This window comes from Melospiza georgiana, chromosome 3 (genome assembly GCF_028018845.1).
Source record: "Melospiza georgiana isolate bMelGeo1 chromosome 3, bMelGeo1.pri, whole genome shotgun sequence".
NCBI classification, from domain to species: domain Eukaryota; kingdom Metazoa; phylum Chordata; class Aves; order Passeriformes; family Passerellidae; genus Melospiza; species Melospiza georgiana.
In genome coordinates this window covers 71148002-71170305 of record NC_080432.1, presented here as the reverse complement: position 1 = coordinate 71170305, position 22304 = coordinate 71148002, and the positions used below count along the sequence as shown (strand labels likewise).

The window sequence follows — 22304 nt, the reverse complement described above, 5'->3', positions numbered from 1 at the left end:
CAATTCAGCTAGAGACTAGCAAATCCTTTATTTGTAGTGCTGGCTCAGTGCTCAGGATCCTGGGTTTGGTACTGACGTTGTGCTCCTTTGCAGAAACTTTCACCAGTCTGTAAAGTCTTACAGAAAATACCTTTTAGGCTTATCTTACTCTCTCACTGGGATGGAAATCTGCCAGCCTGAAGCATCGGCATAGCGAGAAACCCACTCTGCAGACACCTGCAAAACGCCGTGCTGCTCTGGGCTCTGACGGGGCAGCGAGGCCACAGTGCTGGTCGTGCCCTCAAACGTCAAGGTGCACAAGGAGAACATGTGTGAGATAGCCTATTCTTTAAAGGGACTCCAAGGTCAAAATTCCCAGCCCGCCTCAGAAAATAAAAGGCACAGAAAATCTTTGTAGTTTCTTCTGTAGGGAAGCTGGTTTGAATCCTGGACATAATGATAAGGTCACAAGCACAGTTTTGCTTGACATATTTGTAACCCCTCAGTTGCGTCTGCCTGAAAAAAACTTGCCCCCTTTTAAAAAATCACATATATTTTTCAAAACGCAATTTTTGCCAAAACCCTCTTGTCATTTATTTTCATTATAATTTGTAGTAAAAAAAAATTTAAATATTCAAAAAATATTTGCTAATTGCAGGTTATAAACTTTCTAAAAGAGAACAAAACTTACACATATCTGGTGTACAAGTGGGGTACAATCTGATAAAATTGATGGATATTTTAATTTTTGTCTGAATATCTGAATGCAAATTAGCACTCACAGTCTCCCAAAAGGGACAGGATTACAAAGAAAATTCAATTACATTGACACAAATTTTTATTTCAATGAAATTGAAATTTGTAGCAGCAAACAAGCAAGCATTCTGTAATTGCCATGTATATATACACCTGGAAAATCCTCCATACATAGAATTTCTCCCAACAGTCAGATTCAAATTGTTTGTGTTCATTTCTGGCCCATGTAGTGCTGACTATTCCCATATTAAGGCTGCACTACCAAATGCAGGCCCATAGGGTAAATACCATCTTGTGCTCACTATTCAGCCACAGATTGTTCCATGCTCTTCAGCCCAGCATAGCTCAATGGAGGGGAAGTGGCACAACCAGTAATAATGGCACTTTTCTGTCACTAGTGCTGCAGAGCTACTGATGGCTTGGGGAATTTCTACAATTCTGAGATGCCATAGGTCTGACTAAAAGTTATGCTCCAAGAAGGATGGGGAAAATCCATGTGTTACCTTTGGGAGGACTGTTGCCAGCAGACTGCGAAACCAGCAAAGCTCTGCAAGTAACCGGTTTCACTTCAGACACTGGTGTCTCCGAGTGTAAAACTGACTGTGAGTAGGTCCAGGCAGCAAAGTCGTCCCATTTCCCAAGTGCGGCGCGGACATAGCCTAGGGTCACAACAGTCCAGGGATGACGCATTTTCTTGCCTTAGGGTTTTGCCCTTAAACTGAAACTCGTAAACAGATGAAATGCGTTTTTAAGCCAACGCGCATGCGTGCACTCAGTTACACCATCCTCAAAGCCTCCTTGCGAGGAAAAAAAAAGATCATAACAAAAGCAAGAAAATAAAAACCAGTGCAAATCCTTCCTTCACTTTAAATTTTAAGAGGTCCTTCTCTTTGAGCAAAGAAAAAACCCCAATCCTTATTTAGACCTCAGGCTGTTGTGTAAACTATTAGACCATAACCAACTGTAAATATAGATTATCTACAGTCTTGAGTTTTCTCTTGGCTGTTTACAAATTGTTTAAGAAACAAGGATCAGAAACACTAGGGAAAGAAAGCAAGGGTATAGCTACACAGCCAGGAAACACGAAGAAAGGGAGAAAAATGCATAGAATAATTCCTCTTCCTCTGATCACTACAGCTCAGTCCTTGCAGCACGATGGGTTCAGGAAGGGAGGAACTATCAGCAGCTCCATCACAGACGGGTGGAGCCAGACCACCGGGGAGATGGAAACCAGGAGGCTGAGAGCTGCAGCTGCCTTTTCTTGGGAGGAACATCTGTGAAAGCCTGCACAGCAGCAGCAGGGGAGGAGGAGTGGGCACAGGCAGAGAGCGTTCCCAGGGATGTGCTCACACAGATAACTGTCCCTGGATGGTTTCCCAGGCTGCTGCAGCAGCGCTTCCCTCCCCTGTCAGGGAAGAGGCAAAGACCATGGTGTGGGACAAGCAATCGAAGTGTCAGCACGGCCTCTTGCTGCAGCATCCTGTTTCCTGTGATGCTTTTTGACGGCCGAGGTGACCAGAATGGGAACAGTTCTTCCTCGCTGATAACAGGTTTTTTTCTTACATAGGGACTTTTACACTCCTGGCATCTCAGAGTGCATACACAAAGTACACAGAAGACAAGAGTCATCTTGCAACATTTGGCTGTCCCCTTATGACCAGGAGGCTGCTGCTATCGTTATAGAGATGGGAAGAAAAAGAGATGACAAATGACTGGCTGAAGGCTCACACTGAAGTTTGGAATAGACTTGCACCAGCTTTTCCGGTGCACAAACCTGTGGGCTGTTCTCCTAGGCACACTGAAATCAGCAGGAATGTTTGCACTTTGAACTCAGTACAAAGATAGGAATCAGTAAGGTGTGGGGAGTGAACTTCTCAGGCTGGATATCTACATCTGTATCACTTACTAGAATAGATAAACCAGGCAATGGACCATGCTCTGCCTCCAACAGTCAGTGCTGTGCTTGGGGACGCATTCACGCAGACCTGAGTTTTATTCTACTCACCAAAGGTTAAGAACAGTCTCTGGCATATGCTACCCTAATACCATGCTTGGATACTTTCTGGGAAAAAGTCAGATAGGCCAAAGGTATAGCAAGGACCTTGCTAAAACCCAAGCACAAAGTAAGATAAGCCTCAGCCTTGTTTTATTTATCAGTGTCACTGCAGCCTTAGAAACTACAGTAATTGAGATACTTGATGCCTTTGTCTCACCTCAGTCTCATGCTCTTCTCACTTGTTTTCTAGATCAAACTGCTTTCTTCTTTTATGGGCCAAAAATTCTTTGTGGGGACCCTCTTTGCTATTTGTATCTCAAAACTAATATATATATGAAGACTAAAGGTCACTGGAGGCCAAGTTCAAGAACAAACATAACATGAGATTTAAACAATATTATACCCTAAATTAAGTCATTGAAAACTTCTGTTCATTAGTTACCTAACTGCAGTACCTTTTCTACCTGAGTTGGGAGTTGTCTGACATCAACGTTTGAATATATGCCCTCATAGTATCTCTTTCTCACCATTCCCAATTAGTATCAAGTTAACCTCATTCCAAGATCGGGAATTGAGATATTCCTTTACTTAAATCCATGGGAAGAATTCAGACAGCAGTAGGTGCTGTCTGCACATGCTTAACACCATTCTGCTGGGGTAGGAAGCAAGCTGGACAGGGGGAGCAGAGGCCAGCACCCTCAGTTTGGCTACAGACAGACACAGCACTGCAGGGAAGCTGCTGAGGAACCAATGCTACTATCTTCCCACACATTTTTCTTCCTCATTTCCCTCACACTCAGTCTTCTGATTCTGCTTTGGCCATGCTTCTCTCTTACTGCCAACAGAAGTCAGCATGCATAATCTGTAAATACCACTCAGTCACAGAGGCTGAAACTACAGATATGCTTTAAATTATTGCAAAGTTTACTAAAGAGAAGTCTCATTCTGAAAGTTTGACTTTTATATTGAGGTACTTTACTGCCATTTTCTTAATATGCTTATTTTATATTTAAAAGCATACCTAGCAATAGGCAATTATGCAATATACAGATATACTCACTATGCAATATATATATACACTATATAAAAATGTGACATAAATATTTACATACTATATAGTAATTATATTTATCTCTTCTATAAACAAACATATAAAATAATACATGTTGTAAAATTAAACAATATTTGAATATTGTAGAGCTGGTATAAGTGCCACTTAGAGCAGGGAGGTAGCTGTTCAACAGAACTGGCATGAGTTATCATCATACTGTACATCATCAGAGAGTATGAGAAGTCACAGCTGAGTTTACTGTTTCACTTGATTAACTAAGCCCTGGAGCAAAGGATTCCCTCCCTGACTGACTTCTTGCTCATTCCCTGATGGCTGCCAGCCTGGGAGATGTCTCATAGTTAACCTGCAGCATTATGTTGGCAGCTGAGGACCATTTCACACAAAGTCATTTCCACGGAACATCCACGACACTGGTTGCTCCTGGTTACTTCCTCTTCAAACACGGATACTTTAATGCAGTCTTCCACTCAGACACCACAGTATTTCCAACACAGCTGCATAAAACTCCCTAGGGCTGCCTCAGGGAGCCATCCAGCTTTCTTCTCTCCTCCCTACACTTTCCCATAGTCTACCTTGCACAGGATCTTATCTGATTGAAAGTTAATCCTGTAAAAACAGAAAAATTCAGATAACAAAGTATTTGCTTCAGTCTGAAGAGTGATTTCCTTTTACAGAAACCTGAAGCTACAGCTGAATAACAACATAATGAAATTGCATCTTCATTCAGTCTCACTGCTGTAATTACTGAACAAAAAACATGTGCAGTGTCCTGAAGTTCAGTTACCTTGTTTTTACTGCATGCTTACTGATAGTCCCAAGCAGCCCACGATTGCATGCTGCAGAATGTCCAAGCACAGGAAAACACTCTCCCCACATCTCCATCTCCTCTTCATTTCCCAAACAAGGCATTGCAAAATAAAGGCATAGGGGAATGAAATCATGTAGTAAGGAAGTGACAGTATCAGAAATGGCCTCTGTGCCTTCTCTGTCTGATGTCATACAGCTTCTGGTAAGTTAGAGCCTCATGAAGATCCAGATCCTTGGCATCTCAGTCATGCTAGTGGAGGAAGCCATGCAGCCAAGTTAGAGTTGCATGGAGGAATGGAGACCAGGAAGAGGAGAAGGCAAGGAGAGGACAACCAGTTTTGTAAACTATATAGGTATAGAATAAAATTGCAGCACAACTGATAAACTTGACTAAAAAGTCAAATTAGGTAGGTGCCAAATCACCTTTATTTGCATTCCACATTTATGTGATCATAGCTACTTGCTTATATTTGCACATTTTCCAAATATATATCTAAAGATGCAATCTTCAAAACATGTCCTAGTCTAAACAGGAAAAGCTCAGGCTGACAAAGCAGTCAAAACTATTAAATGATGAGGGTTCATCTCTTCATCAGCAAAAATAATATTCCTAACATCCAGGAACGACTGCACTATTCTGAGGAATATGTGCTAGAAAAAGTTATACCCTGAAGAGAGCAAGCATGTGGAGACAGACAGTGGTAGTGTGTGCTTGCAGACACTTTGTTTTGAATTTCTGTAGACCTTTAAGGTTATGCTGAAAAAAGCATATGCTTAATCAAAATTCAAGCAAAATAAGGGTTTATAAAGATTTTCTTCAGAACTTGCCAATGTGATCAGCTATTCAGAAAAAAATAAATCAGCATCTGTTGTGATACAGCCATCCAGAACCTGCAAGAACTGTCAGAATGAAGACATCACAGCACTCTACCCCACTTTGGCTGGGTAATTGCAATGACTCAGAGCCTGAAGCCCATAAAGAACAAAACCAGCCTTAAGGCACTCTCTAAAAATTCTGGAGATACCGTGCAGAGTTACTGAACTATGGTAAATTCAGAGCCCTGGTTCCCAAAACCAGGCCTCGCTTGCCTGCGCTCACCGCAGGCGGGGGATCCGTGTCTGTGGGAAGCCACAGGGTGGCAGCGCTGCCCCACGCCGGAGTGCGACCAGCCTGGGAACACGAGAGCCAAACCAGGTCCTCACAGCTCATTTGAAGAGAGAATTTGAAAGACTTATTTTTGGCAAGCGAACCTAGTCATGCATTTCAAGGATTAAACTGAATCTAGCAGAAGAAAACACGCCAACTCTAAAGAATTCAAAATTTAAATTTCATACATAAATTTCCTTCTATCCTAATTAAAGCTATTTTGCTACCGCATCACATAACCAAAGTACATAATTACAGAACCTCAGTTTCAGAAAATTTCCAATTCAGTGAATACTCTGCAGTACACCCATATAAATATACAATTATATAATTTTCCTATAGAGACCAATATTCTTTCTAAATTTGAAAGTCAGCTTGACATCTGTTTCATTCAGTCTGGGTGGTGAGTCCTTAATGGGCCACATGGCAGGCACATTCCTGGGCTCCCATGTGAAGCACAACAGCTTTTCCAGGAGAAAATATAAGTGTAGCTGAAAGGTAGTTCATGACACGCTCTACTCCCTACAGACAGCTCAGTGACAGATTTAGAGGACCATCCCGCACGTGGAGAGCCAGTGCCATGCAGGCACCCACACTGTGTCCGCATGTCCCATTCTGCCTGCCCTCTAAGCGTGCCCCATGCAGTGACCAGAGCGCTGCTGCAGTGCTACATGCACGTGTGGAGCAGCAACACTGGCAGCGGGCTGTTGCAGGAGCCCTGCTGCCTGCTGCCTCCTGTCAGAGCAGGGCTGACCGCCCGGAGGGTGTGTGCCGCGGCCAGGCCAGAGAGCAAGGGGGCTGCAGCAAGCTGCAGGGTGCCAATGCCAGCGCCCCACAGAAAGGCCGGGTGCGTGCCACGAGCGCTCACAGCGTGTGAGCTGGAATGTGCATCTGCTCTCCGGCGGCTCCGCCGGCAAAGGCGCTGCCTCGGACTGGCCGAGCCGAAGCCTGTTATCAGTTCTGCAAGCTTTAGGACACGAGACAATGGCAGAAAGTGATGCACAGGAAGTTCCAGCTGAACATGAGGAAAACTTCTTTACTGTGCGGCTGATCGCGCACTGGAACAGATTGACCAGAGACGTTGTGGAGTCTCCCTCACCGGAGATACTCAAGAACCGTGCGGACCCAATTCTGTGCCACGTGCTCTGGACGATCCTGCTTGAGCAGGGAGTTCGGACCAGAAGACCCGCTGTGGTCCCGTCAGTCGTGTCCCGCTCTGCGGTTCCGTGCGGAGCGCGCACGGCGGGCCCGTCCCGGGGCGCACGGCGGCTCCGGGGGCGGCGGACGACAGCGGAAGCGCTTCAAGCGCGGCCCCCTCCGTCCCCTCCTCCCTCCCTCCCTCCCGCCGCCGCCACTTCCGGCGGCCGCTCTAGCCGCGCCGCGTCTATGCCCGCGGCGCTGGGGGATGTTTATTGTCGCGGGGAGTCGGCCCAGCACCCGGAACGCCGCCGGGCGACCGGCACCCACTGACCGGCACCGCGCTGCGCCCTGCCCTGCCCCGCCCCGCCCCGACCGCCGCCCGCCCGCACGGTAACGGCCGCCGCCCGCCGACGGGCCGCGCTCCTCCTCCTCCCCCTCGCCGCCGTCTCGGGTCCGCGGGCCCGGCCGCAGCCGCCGCCGTTGAGCCCCGCGTCCCGTCCCGTCCCTCTCCGCCGCCGCCCCTGCCCGGCCGAGGTGAGGGAGGCGGCGCGGGGCCTCCCCCGCCTCGCCGCGGCCCTGCCGGTGCCTCCCGCCGCGGTGCCGATCGCGCCCGGGGCAGCGGGGCGTGCGTGGCCGGGGCCGCCGGGGCAGGGAGAGGAGGAAGGGGCAGGGCATCCTGCGGGGGAACGGCCCGTTCCCGGCCGGCCCGCCCGGCCCCGAGGGCTTTGTGGCGGCCCCGTGCCCTGCGGCGGCCGATGCCCGCACAGCCGGCGCTGCCGAGCGGCGGAGCTCGGCGCGGCCAGGCCGCCCTGCTGCCTGCGCTTTGTTTGTGCCGTGCTGGCCGCAGAAGTTTCGGGCTGGGGTTGACGGGGGAGAAGGAATAGTTGTTGACCAGAGCGTTGTGACGCTGGCGCATGTAGGGCTTTGAGTGGGATTCGCAGCAGCGGGAATAGGAAGGGTACTCGTGCTTCTTCAGCTGGGACGCGCAAATGGTAAAAATGTTTGACTGTGAGGCTTACCCGTTGCCTTAAAATATTTTGTTACTGCTAAACATTTTTACTTTTCTTACGACGTTTAATCGTGTTGGAAGGGCCACCGAACTTGTTGGTTCGGACTTTTGTCGTACTTAGGATGATTTTCCACATACTATAAAGACCAAAAGGATTCTTCTTGATGTTTAGCAGTCAAGTACGCCTGGATGTTTTAAGGGAAAGGTGGCACAAACTTGAGTTCAAATGCATTTTGGTTTGAATATGAATGGACCTTTTGATGAAAGATTTGAGGAAAATGGCGTGTAATGAGATATTCTTTCTTGCCTTGCTCTATATACTCTTTGGTTTTATTCTTGCAAATGGATTTCTGTTGGACAGCCCTACGGAAATGCAGTGGGCTTATCCGAGAGCAGGATTGATGTCCTACTTGCTTTTGATATAGCTGGTATTATCACTCTGTGCATGGATCTAATTGAACAAATCCTTTCTTAGATACTGGCTTTGCACGTATTTGAAAATTTTCTCCTTCAAAATATAAATAGTCATGACTCTGTAGATCCTGAAAGTTGAGAACAGTAGCTTCAAGATGGCCTTTTGCTTTAGGCACATTTTAACTTGCCATTGTAGCAGAAAGTAAAAGCATGCACCACTAGCTCAGTGGCTGGAGCTAAGAAAGTTGTTTGGAGCAGAGGATGTTCTGCACAGACAAAGTAACTATGTTGCTCTTGTTTTCAGGGAGTCATTCACCAGCCACTGTGATCTTAGTGTGCCTAAGAATTCCAGCCGATTTCAGAGTTGTGTCACCTCCAGCATTCCATATGGACCTGTTTCCTGAGGGGCTGAACACAAATCTTTAAAAGTACATCCTCAGTGGAAGGATGTAATCATCTCTCTCCATTCCTGGCAGACTTTATTTATTCTCCATTCTCATATGGAAATCTCCTGTAGAGGTTCATGTTAGCTTCTTCAAAGATGCCTTCCAGGCATGAGTTTGACAAATGTCTACTGACACGGTAGTGACCAATGTCCCTTCAGCTGGGCTGTTGGAATTCTTTGTGGAGTTGGTCAGTTTGTGAACTGCTTTGGAGAAAGGTTAAAAATAACCAGTAAAAGTTGCTTATACTTAGGCTGATGGTGGAAAAGGTGTTTATTAAACTGTTCTGACATTAACATAACCATTGTTAGATATCCCCCATCTACCTTTACAGCTCTGAGTTTCTTGGATCAAAGGTAGTCAAGAGCTTAAAATAATACTTTGTTTATATACCCCATCCCAAGTGCCTTTCCTTTTTCTTTGATGATGGTGCTGTGGTTGGTTTGGAACTTTCTGAAGACAGACTGCTGGCTTTTTTAAGATTGTAAGATTTCCGTGCAAGGTGTTTTGTCTTCACATGTGTTTATAGAGTATCTAAATAGTATGTCTGTGATTCTAACAGTGGATGTAGAGGTAATGCTTTAAGAACTTGAGTGTTCATTCCTCCCTCCAAAGTATTTCTTATTCTGTGGAGTTTCTCTAGTTTCAGAGTAGGATACATTACAGTGTCAAATATCCTTGCATTAGCTTCTGTTGTTGTTTTTATTTATGTGTTATCATTATTAATCTAGCTGCTTTTTTTTTTCCTTCTTTTTTTTTTTCATCTTAAGGTAATTTTTCAGATATATCCCTGAAATCTATGTTGAAAAGAAAGAACAATCCTCTAAAATTTCTCTGATAAAACAAAATAATGCAAACTTCTGCAGAGAGGTATTTCAGCTTGTTTCCTCTGTCGGGATAATTGTGTTAAAACTCGTACAAAACAATTTGAAATCAAAGTCAGCTAGTTTCTTGTGTTGGAGAAAGTCAAATGAAGTACATAATCTAAAAGAAATGCTGTACATGTAGACAAATTATTTTCAAATTTAGCCCGTTATTAAATTAGCATTAGCTGGCAAAACATAATTTTAGAAATGAGATTTAGACTGCCAAAATTCTACAGTTCAGATGAGAGAACCTTCAAAGGGCAAAATTAATCAACAAAATCTAAGCTGAGCTCAACTTAAGCACTTACAAATCCAGAACTGGAAAGAACCTGATGTTTGGTTTCTACTCAGCCTCTCTGTTCTGCAAGTGTAACTGCATAAGTATGGGATATAAATAGGCTTATAAGTAAGGAACACTATTTTCCCCATTTTGCAAAAAAGAAATGGAAATGCAGAAATTCGGGTTTTGGGAAATAACAGTCAGTGCTACGGTGGTGTGTATGAATAGCAGAGAATACAAGAGACAGCTGGGAAAGAGAAGGATCAGAATGTTCCAGCTGGTCATGCTTGCTGGAGATATGTGTAATAAGAGCAAGATATTTCTTTCTTGGATGTTGTTAGACCTTTTTAGCAAATATGTTCTTCAGTTGTTTGTTTTTTTTAATGTAGTCCATGTATTTGTATTTTTTAGGAAAGTTTAAGTTGCTTTTGTTCTCATGGTTCCTCTGAATTTAAAGTTATTTAAGGCTTCTGAAAGAAAGGTAACAGATCTTCTCTGTAGATTTCTTTTCCCTTTTTGTAAGTAAGGTGTGAGGCATTAAAAAGAATGCTTAAATCAAAGTCTGTGATATGTTAATGCTTACTTACTGCTTGATCCCAAGTATCCAAGCCTAGAAACATTTTGATTTACCAATATTTCCAAACCATGCCTTGGAAGAGTTTTAACATTGTATTTGTATGCTTACTAGGAATGGGTGTGTTCAAAATCATTAACATAATATATAGAAGTTGAAATTAAAAAACCCTTCCCCTAGTATCTGTTGTCTCGAGCTTTCAGAACATGGCTAATTAAAATGGAGGCACACCACTGTAATCTGTGTATTTTTTCTCATCTTAATATCTATGCAAGTAGATTGTACTTCTAACCAAGATACATTGTAATTGCTGAAAACATCCTTACTGACAGCTCCACAGCCACCTTTTTGCCTTAATAATAGATCTTTTCCTTTTAAATTGTAATTTTCCTCTCTTTGCAACCACTTTCTCCTTTGTTCTGAATGAGCATGTGACTTTTCTCTCTGGATCTTTTTAAGACAAGCCATGTTTTATGGGGACATTATCATACAATACTATGGTTTGCTTAGATGTTAGCAACCTTTTGGTGGTGTTATGCACAACTCTGATGTTCTTTCAGAATGTAGATGGAGGCTGAGTGTGCCAGCAGATCCTTGCTGATAATTGGGAGATGCTGCTGATTGGAGGTATCTTGTTGACAATCTTTCCTGGGTTCCAGTAAGAGCCAGGAGTTGGAGCCAGGGTGGAAAACAAATGCCGCTCTGAAGATGCCACGGGTTCCAGCTCCGTGCTGGCCCTGCCTGCATGCCATTCAAAATCTGCACATGTGCTATCTTTGGATCTGGTGCTGTAAATTACTTTCCCAATCTGTAGTCGTCCATCAAAACCAGATGGGATAAGTAATTTCTAACTTTGAGGATTCATGTAATTTTTGGTTCAATAAAAGAAGATTAATAAAGGGATCTGGGAGTACTAATTAGTTACTGTTTGTTCTCTTCTTTGCCTGCATTCCCTCCACCCCCACACATAACCTTTGGTTTTTATGTTTTCCTCTTGCTGTTTCTTCATCTCTTTTCTGTATTATCATCCATCTTGCCTTTTCTTATATTGGCCAAGCCAACAATTACAGAATAATTCTTTCAGCAGGGAACAAGCTGCAGAGTGTAAGCAGGAACCACCAGAGCAGTTGATGCAGTTCGTTGTGCACATCTGCTGTGTAGTTTGTTACTTCTGTGTTGTCAGTGAGTGCTAGTTGAAGGTGCACCTTGAGTTCTCCATTACAGACTATGTCATGATGTTTAGGAAGGCAAATTCAGATTAAAATACTGATAATAGCATTAATGTTGTATCTTGAAGATTTTTAATATAGAACATAAGGCCAAAACATTTAAAGTGATATAAATACATCACAGTCTGTTAGGTATGTTATTGTTCTTGATGCACAGTGTCCTGCTTCTTCCATGGCAGTGACCATGTGGAGCATTGCACATATGTGACAGATTTTTGGGCTTTTTTTCTTTGCTTTCCTTTTTATTTATTTTGGATTAAATACTGCTAAAATATTTATGTAGGTCCTTTTCACTGTATACCAATGATCTTGCTCTTGTTCCCTCTCATTTCTTCACCTGAAATCTATTTGAGATGCTTGCTGTCTTGACTTTGTATGGTTCCAGAAGAGATGTCGTGTGTTCTTGGGCTGGGATGAGTGGTAGCCCAGCTGCTGGAATTAGGATTCTCTTTCCCAGCAAGGTTTGTGTGTGAGGAGTGTTGTCTTTGAGCATGGATGCTTCCTGGGTGCCTTAGGTTTGCAGTGCATGCTCTGGGTGGCCATCCCATGCCTTCACAGTTACCTGTGCTTTTCCTCAGGAGCATTCCATCTCACTCTGCCTGTACAGTGCCTTCCTGTGGGCAGTGCAGACAGTCAGCCCAGGCTGCTGCTGCCACCAGGACATTTGGTGCAATTTGCTTTGAGCTATTATTGGGAGAGATAGGCCAGGAGTGCTGGGTGAAGATGGGAAAGCTGTGGTAGCAGGCTGTCTGCAGACTGCAGTTTGTGTAACCGGTATTACTTCAAAGTTATTCATAGGCTCATCCATTCCAACACAAATGTCAAACTGTTCAGAATTATCAACTTCAGCAGTCAGAGAAGTGTATTTTCCTGAGGTGTCTAATGACATCCTCAAATGAGCTGAGGAAAGATTATCCACTGGAGCTATGGAAGAAGTTTCAGTAATCTTTACAGTGTCTTAATATACTTAGTAAGAATTGTAACATATTTAAGTGGCAGTTGAAAATACTCTTTTATATATATGTGTCTATGCACTTCATTTCTGTTAAGTCTGGCAACATGGCTTTGAACAAGTTACCTCCTATTTTCGAGCACAAAGGATGCAGACCTTCCCCTCCCCTCACATTGTTAAATGGGTCAGAATGTCGTGTCTTCTGCTTCTTGTCTCTTTTAAGGGGCAAATGTATACAAAGGCATTAACAGGCAATTTTCTATTGGTATGTTTAATTTTATCATTTTTCCTTCTCAGGATGTGATCTTCGTGGTGAGCTGGTGGGAAAATTGAGTTGTAAATCACCCCAATGGATGCAGACAGTGATGTTGCACTGGACATTTTAATCACAAATGTAGTGTGTGTTTTTAGAACAAGATGTCATTTAAACTTGAGGAAGATTGCATTAGAGGGAGCAAATGTGATATACAAGCGTGATGTTGGGGTAAGAGATTCAGCATACCTTAATTTTCTGTTTTTAGAAATGTTTCTTAAGCTAAGCATTCTTCTGCCTAATACCTGTGTATGGTGGATAGAGAAAAGCAGAATTTTCTGTCTCTATTTTGCTTGCTGTAGGTATTTAGTTACTTGTACAGAATTGGGGGTTATCAAATGCTGTCTCAGGAGACAGCACTTGGTGAGGTGAATATTGGGTACAAGGTATGTGATGAGACCTCTTAGACATCAGGATCCATTTTGCCTCCCAAAATTTGATGGCTGTGTCAAGAAAATATATCTTGATACAGAGTCAGCAATGTCAAATCATTGTAATTAGAAAAAGATCAGCATGGTGCTTGTAGTTTTCAGCTTTTTATTCAGTAAAAAATGCCTTCATTTAATCTATTCTGTGTACACTGAATCATTGGCTATTTCATGCTTATTTTGCTCTTCTCAGTAGCTAGGCTTTTTAAGTACTGAAAGAGATGAAGGAGAAGTTCAAGCCTATCAAAACTAAAGGGAGTTTTAGTGTAACTTTAGGTGATTTGGGTAACAGGTTTTTTTTTTTCTGGTATGAAATTTAATTGCTGCTAATTTCCAATTTTTCTACTTTTCTTTTTTAGAAGGTTTTAATGAAGCTTAGGAAACCTAGGATTACGGCCACAATATGGTCCTCAGGAAAAGTTATTTGCACAGGAGCCACAAGGTGAGTTCATGAAGATTCTTTCCCTACCTCTAAATCCTAGTGTATTTTAAAATACAACATTATAAATGAAGAAGAGGTGGTACTGGCTGCTGCTTAAATTGGCTCACACTGCATCACATGTAGGTCCTAGATTTGGGAGGAAGTTTTCTATGAGAAGTGTTTGTGTCAGATAGTGTTGAAATCTTAAACAACATCAGTTTAGCCGCCTTGGGAGAACAGCAGGGAAAACTGCCTTGTTAAGAAAATCCTAAGGAGATTTGAGAAGCCTTTAAGAATTCTGTGTGTTTAGCTAGAAGTTGAGACTTGGGAAGGGATGACCTTTCCCGAGGATATCTCTTTATTTTTTTTTTTAAACCCACCTGAATTTAATCAAGTTTTACTATGTTGAGGGACTGAAAAGAAGCAAAAGTAGATTCTCAGTTCAGAGACATCTGACACTCACTAAACTCTTAAGAGCTGAATTCCTTTACTATATGTCTGCATTTCAAAGTAAGGATTAGTTAAGGTAAAAGAGTAAATTTGCATACTTTCTGTGTATGATCTCTGTTCCAAAATTAAAGAGGATTGTTCTGGCTGTTAACTCCAGACTACCCATGATCTTATTTATCTGTTAAGAGTACTTAAAACCATGTGTGATTAAAACATGTCTCTCACTTCAGCTTGAGCCAAGTGCCAAGATACTCTGCAAATAGGGCATGAAGGACTCCATTGGAATGTCTATCTAGTTAAAATGTAATACTTACAGTAGGATGAAGTGAAGGCTGTCCATGAGATCACAGTTGATGTGCTACATTATATAATGGTTCATCTTGTAATCTGAGTAGCTATTGTGGTGTGTGTGTGTGTGTGCACAACTATATACTCTATTTCTGCTAATGCTAGATCCTTTTCTTTCTCCTTTATAGTGAAGAAGAAGCTAAATTTGGTGCCAGACGACTAGCTCGTAGTCTACAGAAACTAGGTTTTCAGGTAATTCTGATGAAAAAGGACTTGCATGACTCAAGCAATGCTGGTAGTTTTTTTTTTTAGAAAGAAACAAAGAAGAGGGAGCATAATGATTTAGCAATTAACGTGTTTTAACTCAAATGGCCCTTTTGTGTAGGAATACATTTTCCAGATGGTGCTTAAAGAGAAGCTGTTTTGTTTTGTGGATTTGAGTTTTGTTTGGCAGCTCAGAGCGGTGCTTCTTCACTGGATAATGAACGATAAAATTTGTTTAATATATGAACAGATGTGTCTTAGATAGAATTTACAATGTCTCAAAAGATTTATTTGGAAAATGCTGAAACTTTACTGTAATTTGAACATAATTTTCACTCATTTCTAATGGAATAGCAGATACATTCCCATCTAAATAAGGGCAAGTTTGAGCTTCTTAAATTAAAGAGGAAGGCAGAAAAGCGCTCCTGCACTGTCATGTTGCGCAGCTGGAAATATGCCAAATAAAATACTTAGGACAGGAAACACTCTCTTTTATCTGGGTTTGGATTAACATTGCCAGTCAGAAACACCACTTGCATTTCATAGTAAGGTTTGAAAAACAGCAACATGAACCACTTAAAATTACACGACTTGGTGCTCTAAAACTTCCTGAAAGTCTGTTGTGCTGTTTAAACACAGATTCAGTTTAGGGACAGACAATTAAATAGGCACAGCAGCTGTCATTTTCAGGGAAAGACTGCTTTTGATTATAGTAGATAAAGGCAGTGGTGGCAGCCTATGCTGGTAATGCTATATCAGACCCCAGCAAAAGTGTGACATTCCTACTGTCACAAATGTGTACTTTGAACCCAACCCTTTAAAGTTGGAATGGAATGTTAAGTCAGTGAGGTGCACAGTAAGTACTTCCAGGGTGGATACACCAAGTTTTGTCATAAAGTGAGCAGTTTGTATTTTGAAGATTAAGTTGATTTAAGGCTAAGTTGCTTCTTTCTAACTATCTTTCCAACTATATTTCTAAGTGTAGATTGAAGAAGAATGGCCATTTAATGTTTAGGCAACCTCAGAAAATGAGCAAAAGTTTCCCCAGTGACATTGCCAACACTGACCTGTCAGCAGTGCAGTTTTTTGTATAGCAGTTGTCTGTTGGCTATTTTGTTGTCATCTAAAGGGTCTGTGGTAGAGAATAACTGAAAGTTATTCAAATAGTTTGGGTTGGGTTTCAGAAAGTTACAGAATAGAAAACCAGTTTGCTCTACTCGCCACTGGACATTAAAGCAAAAGTTGCCACCTTTTTTCTTATTCTTAGGTTTAATACAAATGGCATATAGCAACAAGGCAATAAAGAAGTTTGCAATAATATTTAAGCTTTTCCTCTGCTTACTTTGATGTTCCATGAGCTGTTAAATTTAGTTTATTTTCAGTGGGGAGGTGTTTAGTACATCAGTTTGAGTTTTTTCTGTGTCTCATCCTTAAACTGTTCTAACCATACTGCTGTAGTGACCATGATACAAGTGTGAGGTATCTAGTTCAGCAGTTACTCCACCACAGAAGGATAATGTAAATGTTCTGAGTCCATTAAATGCTCTTTAGATGCATATTAGAAAAGCATCAGTCTGGAGATTCTAATTTTGACCCATCAAAATATTCTCAGTAGTAGCCTTGTCTTTTTTTTTTTTTTGCGACCCATGCATCTGACTTGCTGTACATTCTAATGTCTTTTTTTCCTGTCTCTTTTGAAAAGGTAATTTTCACAGATTTTAAAGTTGTGAATGTTTTAGCAGTGTGCAACATGCCCTTTGAGATAAGATTGCCAGAATTTACGAAGAATAACAGACCTCATGCGAGGTAGGTAGGATTTTAAAGAATTTTAGTCCTGGACTACTTCTTAATCTTTTATTTTTCAGTTCTAGATCTCTCTTTTTTACTTTTCATTTTGTTTTCTAGTTATGAACCAGAACTTCATCCTGCCGTGTGTTACAGAATAAAATCTCTCAGAGCTACCTTACAGATTTTTTCCACAGGCAGTATCACAGTTACAGGTATTTTAATGTCAAAAAATAAATATTTAACTTGTTGGGAATATTTAACTTTAGAGCCAGTAGGTTTGGGAAAACAAGATTTTTGAAACAGTCAAACAATTATGTTGAAAGAATTTAGTTTCCCTGTGCTAGCACCTTGTTTGTTTTTGAGTGAAAGTGCCAGTAGAGAAAGTATTATTATTGGTAGGTTCAAAAAATTAGTTAGACTGAATTTTTTTAATGAAACCAAAAGTAAGGTAGCACTTAAGAATGCAGGTAATTATTGTTTATTTAAATATTTGAATTTTCTTCCTTTTTTCTTCCATTTGTAGAGATGTTAACTACACTGCATTTAGCATTAACATCCCTTTCATAAATACATATTTCCAAACTGCAGATTTATGGAAACTCACAGGATAGTATAACACTTTGTATAGCATAGCATAAATGAGGCTGACCAATAATTTACAGTTCTTCAGACTTGTACTCTCTTCTTTTAAAGCTCAGCTAAGAGAACAACCACTGAATCACAGGAATCAGTGATTTTTCCCATGTAATCGAGACATGGTTGTTCTGGGTCTTGGAGAGGCTAGCAATTTTTTCTTCTCTCTTCATCATTTTCATTTTTCATTCTCTTTTCTGTTTGCTTGTGAGATATCCACCACCAGTGTCCAGGTACAAGAAGTCATTTTTTCAGACAATACGTGTTAAAATGATCCAAAACAAAAAAAACCATCACGTTTGCAGGAATTATGTCTTGCAGTTGTTAGAGCTCAGCTGCTGGTTCAGAAGCTGAGTAAGGATTTCTTTTATTTTCACATCTTAATTCAAATGCCTATGTCTATGCAGAATGTTTCCCACAAGATATTGGAAGCAGTGTTTTCTAATGAAGACAAACTTCCATCAGATTCAGTAATCTAAAAATGAAGGACTAAAAAGTACTTCAAGATTGCAGTATATGTTGGGAACAGTGCAATTGGTCTAGCCAAAACTAGAAACTAAATTTAAAATAAATAAGAAGCATTATCACTGCAGTAATAAAAAGCTCTCAGCATGTCTTGTCAGCCTCCTAATGAGATTCGGCTTCTCTATAAGATTCTTATTACTTCATTGCTTACAGAATCACTTCCATATTTTGAGAAAATTTTCCTTTCAAATAGGAAGGTAAATATGGTAAACATAGAAGTTTAGCATCCTTCTAGTTTAGTTGTTGCAGTGAGTTTGAAAAATTAACTCAGACCTCTGTTGTTTTTCTAGGCTTCTGCTTTGCCTCTTCTAGAGGAAAAAAATGTTCTGAGTCTTATGTTTCTTATTTTAAAAATGATTTAAATTACTTTTCAGCCATAGTACACTCTTTCTCAAGTGTGCTCAGATGAAGTTTCCTCTAAAGATTCATGTTTCTGTAGTACTAGTACTTGTAATACCTCTGCCTCAGAGAATTTTGAGATACATAATTAGAAATGTTACAAAAAACCCGGGCAGGTGAGTTCTTTTCCTGAGACAAGAATTAAAAAGATTTTGTTACTTTCATGAAAGATAGTAAAAATCACTAGCATGTGATTTTTACTATCTTTCATGAAAGTAACAAAAAGAAGTATTGTTTCTTTGACTCCAAAATGATAAATGAGGGGTTGTTTATGGGGATTGTGTTGTTTTGGTTTGTTCTTTCCTTCTCTTATATGCCCTAGAATGATGATCCAGTTTTTATACCTCTTCAGCCTTAGAGAGAGTAGTATTTTTTTTGCTTGAACTATTTACCTACTCATATTCTCACTATTTGAAGGCTTCTCCTTTCCTGAGAACTCTCTTTCCTAATAGCAGACAAATTTAAGGAGGGTGCAGTATCTACCCAGAAGACAGGTGTCTTTCACTAGGCTTGTTTTATCTGGGTGCTTCACTCAACCAGTTTGAAAATATAGGAAGAATCCTATTCTTGTCCATTTGCTTTCTGACTAAGCATGTAAAACAATAATTACTTAAGTAACTTATGCTTAAGCTGTTGTTTTTGGGAGTAATTTTGAACAGTTCTCTATACTTGGAAGAAACTTTTGAAGTCTAAAGTGGGGTGACAAAAACCCTGCATTCCTACTCATCAAAGCATATGAGAAGTCGCTGTTCTCCTTTACCTGCATCACTAAGCTTCTATTCAGAATTAATATCTTCCATGATGTTACTGCTCACTTATTTGAAATCTTAGTTTTTCATTGGCTAAAGTGGTCTGGTACTACTAGCAAGCATTGCTAGGTCATTTTTCATTTACTTTGCCTGGATACTCACAGATCATGTTAGATAACCTTCATATGCTTCATCCTGAGATGATAAAACCATTCCCTGGCTTGCAGGTTTTGTCGTGAGATCAGTGATGAAGCTATTTGCAAAACCTGGGATAGAAAGTAATAGTTTATAATTTTCAAACCTATAATAACCTTGCTTGAAATGTACTTCAGTTAAATCCAGCATTATTTAACAGTAGCTCTTGTTGGTAGGTTTTTAAAGCAAGAGCGAAGAGTGGCTAGGCTTGAAGAAATACAAATTCTTAGAAGATTGATATAAGTAAAAGAACTAATTTACCTCTGCCACTCAGCCTCTTCTCTGGGCTGTTTAAGCCAGTAAATTGAAAATCAGCCAAGTTGTTATGAAATTAAATGACAGTATTATTTAATTGTAATTATCCATTGACAAATGTAGAACATCTTGCAGATTTACAAGAAAAGACTTTCACATGAAAACCGATCAGAGAAAATCTGTTAAGTTAGGAGAAATGGGGGAGAACTTGTTATTGTCTGTGGTATGATGTTGTGATTGCTAATAAGATTAAGGTTTTTTTAAAGGTACTGTTGTTACTTTAATTTCTGATTCCCTGTATTTTCTCTTCCTACTGCCTTTTTTCTTTTTTTTTAAACTGTGTCTTAGGGCCAAACGTAAAGGCTGTTGCCAGTGCTGTGGAACAGATTTATCCATTCGTGTTTGAAAGCAGGAAATAAATTTTGTAATTCACCACTTGATGGTTAGGTTCCCTAACCGAGCACCTTCAAAGACTGCTGCACATTGGACTAAAAGCAAAAAGGAAAACTGGACCAACCATAGCAGAGGAATACAGACTCTTTTACTTGCTCATGGCCACAGTATAGACTCCAGTTCTTTTGGATTTTACTCTTAACAGTGCTGTATTGTAAAAACGGAAGTTTACAAGATATGAAATTGCTGCTTTTAAAAAGACATTCTATTTATTTTTGCAGTAATTTCTGTGTATTCATAAGCAAAGCTGTCACGATGTGCACTACCTTTAAGACATTTTTTTTTTAGCTTGAGCTTGTGTTTTATTTGTGAATAGTCTTTTACATTTTTGTATGCTGAATATTGGGCACCAAAGAAGCTGTAAAAGTTATCTTTTTCACCTGATGAATGTGCACAAATAAAAGTTTGGAAAATATTTCTCTTCATACCTGTTCTGTTATATTCCTTCTCTTTTTATATTACAATTAAAATTGTATAGTTGCAAATTAATTTGAAACAATGTAAGAATAGTCTTTTGCTGATACCTTCTGTTTCTGTTTGTAGTATGTGTAAAACTTTGTGCTTGGGCTAGATTGAAATCTATAGTAGTGACGTATGTTTATCTGAGGATGAAATTTGGTTTGTTCCCAGTTCTCTTAACTACATGCCAGACTTTAAGTATTTTCTTGTTGTTACATGAAGAGAAGACATTTCTAAATATAAAGGTCTACAGCAAGTGTTTTCCTGTAGATGAACCACAGAATATGCTGAGTTGGAAGGGAGCCATCAGGATCACCGAGTCCAACTCCTGGCCCTGTGCATGACACCCCAAGAGTCACACCCTGTGCCTGAGAGCAGTGTCCAAATGCTTCTTGAACTCTGTCAGGCTGGTGCTGTCACCACTTCCCTGGGGAGCCTGTTCCAGTGCCCAACCACCCTCTGGGTGAAAAACTTTTTCCTGATACCTGTCCTAACCCTCCTCTGACTCAGCTTCACGCTGTTTCCTCAAGTCCTCTCACTGGCCACGAGAGCGAAGAGATCTGTACCTGCCCTTCTGCTTCCCCTCGTGAGGATGCTCAAGACCACAATGAGGTCTCTCCTCAGTCTCCTCTTCTCCAAGCTGAACAAACCAAGTGACCTCAGCCCCTCATAAGGCTTCCCCTCCAGACCCTTCACCATCCTTGTGGCCCGCCCTTGGACGCTGTCTGATAGCTTAATTACGTTATCAACTTATGAAGCTACTGTAGAAAAAACAACTGCCTTGTCCACCTACTCAATGCAAAAGAAAAATTTTAAATGTGAACTTCAGGAAAATTGTTGTGCTTCAACTGGAGAAGATGTTGTGGTCACTCTAATCCAGCCCCAGCCTATTGCTGAATGATTAACACAGACCTTTTCTACACTCTTCTTACTGTATACTGTTTTGATGACAGGAGCTGCCAACAAGCAGTGAAGCTTGATTCTGGCATGTATTATTATTAGTATTAATCTTGGACTTGAAAGCCAGTAAGTAGATGTTTCTCTCAGTAAGTGCACATTTTAAGCAGAAGAGAGGTGAATGCTTAAAAGTAACTGCAAATGCTACTTTTAAAAAGATACAATAAATATGTATAAATGTACTTATGTCTTTTTTCCCTATCTCACCGAAGAGAAATGTAACACTGCTCTTGCATGCTGCAGGTAATGTTCCATCCTAGGGGGTGCTAAAAATAGTAAACTGAGCTGTTACTGTACCAGAAATCACAGCTTCCGAAGAAAAGGTGGAAGAACAGCTGGAGGAAGCAAATGCCTGGCATGACGGATTTCATCTGCCTGATGGGGTGATGTAGAACTTGGGGCTGTCCATAGTGACTTCTTGCAGAAAGTATGTAAAGGAAGGAGTAGTATGGGAGATGCTTCACCAAATCCCCTCAGAGCAAAAAGAAACCAAACTTTGCCATAAATTGTAAGTAGTATGGTCATAAAGGCCTTCTGGAACTCTGTGTAGGTGTCAGAGAATAGTTTGGGTTAGAAGGCACCTTCAATATCATCTTGTTCCAGCCCCCTGCCATGGGGCAGGGACTTCTTCCACTAGACCAGGTTGCTCAAAGCCCCATCCCACCTGGCCTTGAACACATCCAAGGATGGGGCATCCACAACTCCGGGCAATCTGTTCCAGTGCCTCACCATCCTCACAGTAAAGAATTTCTTCCTTATACCTAATGTAAACTTACCCTCTTTTGGTTTAAAGCTGCTCCTCCTTGTCCTGTCACCACATGGCCTTGTAAAAAGTCCCTCTCCATCTTTCTTAGAGGTTACCTTTGGGTAGTGGCAGGTTCCAGTTAGGTCTTCTCTTTTCCAGATGAACAATTCCAATTCTCTCAGCCTTTTCTCATAGGACCTATATTCTATCCCTCTCATCATCTTGGTGGCCTCCTCTGGACTCATTCCAGCAGGTCCATGTCCTTCCTGTGCTGGGACCCCAGAGCTGGATGCAGCACTGCAGGTGGGCTCTCAGCAG

At 41.1% G+C, this 22304-nt stretch overlaps 1 protein-coding gene across 2 annotated transcripts; it reads left to right on the top strand.

Moving 5' to 3' along the window:
• Positions 1-7126: 7126 nt before the first annotated feature.
• Positions 7127-21423, top strand: TBPL1 (TATA-box binding protein like 1). 2 transcript variants are annotated; one of them, XM_058020754.1, is made up of 7 exons: positions 7127-7287; positions 12962-13148; positions 13765-13847; positions 14753-14816; positions 16531-16634; positions 16734-16828; positions 19721-21423. In XM_058020754.1, the coding sequence occupies exons 2-7, from the start codon at positions 13014-13016 to the stop codon at positions 19789-19791; spliced, it is 552 nt and encodes a 183-aa protein (XP_057876737.1). In that variant the 5' UTR covers positions 7127-7287; positions 12962-13013; the 3' UTR covers positions 19792-21423. The 2 variants fall into 2 exon arrangements, with proteins under 2 accessions (XP_057876737.1, XP_057876738.1); XM_058020755.1 differs by lacking the exon at positions 7127-7287 and adding an exon at positions 7354-7431.
• Positions 21424-22304: the final 881 nt, after the last annotated feature.

Bases quoted from the DNA above. Each gene is read 5' to 3' on its own strand.
- TBPL1 (XM_058020754.1), top strand. From the start codon at position 13,014: ATGGATGCAGACAGTGATGTTGCACTGGACATTTTAATCACAAATGTA. The intron at 14,817-16,530 runs GTAATTCTGATG...TCTTTTGAAAAG, and splicing joins TACAGAAACTAGGTTTTCAG to GTAATTTTCACAGATTTTAA. The intron at 16,635-16,733 runs GTAGGTAGGATT...TTTGTTTTCTAG, and splicing joins AATAACAGACCTCATGCGAG to TTATGAACCAGAACTTCATC.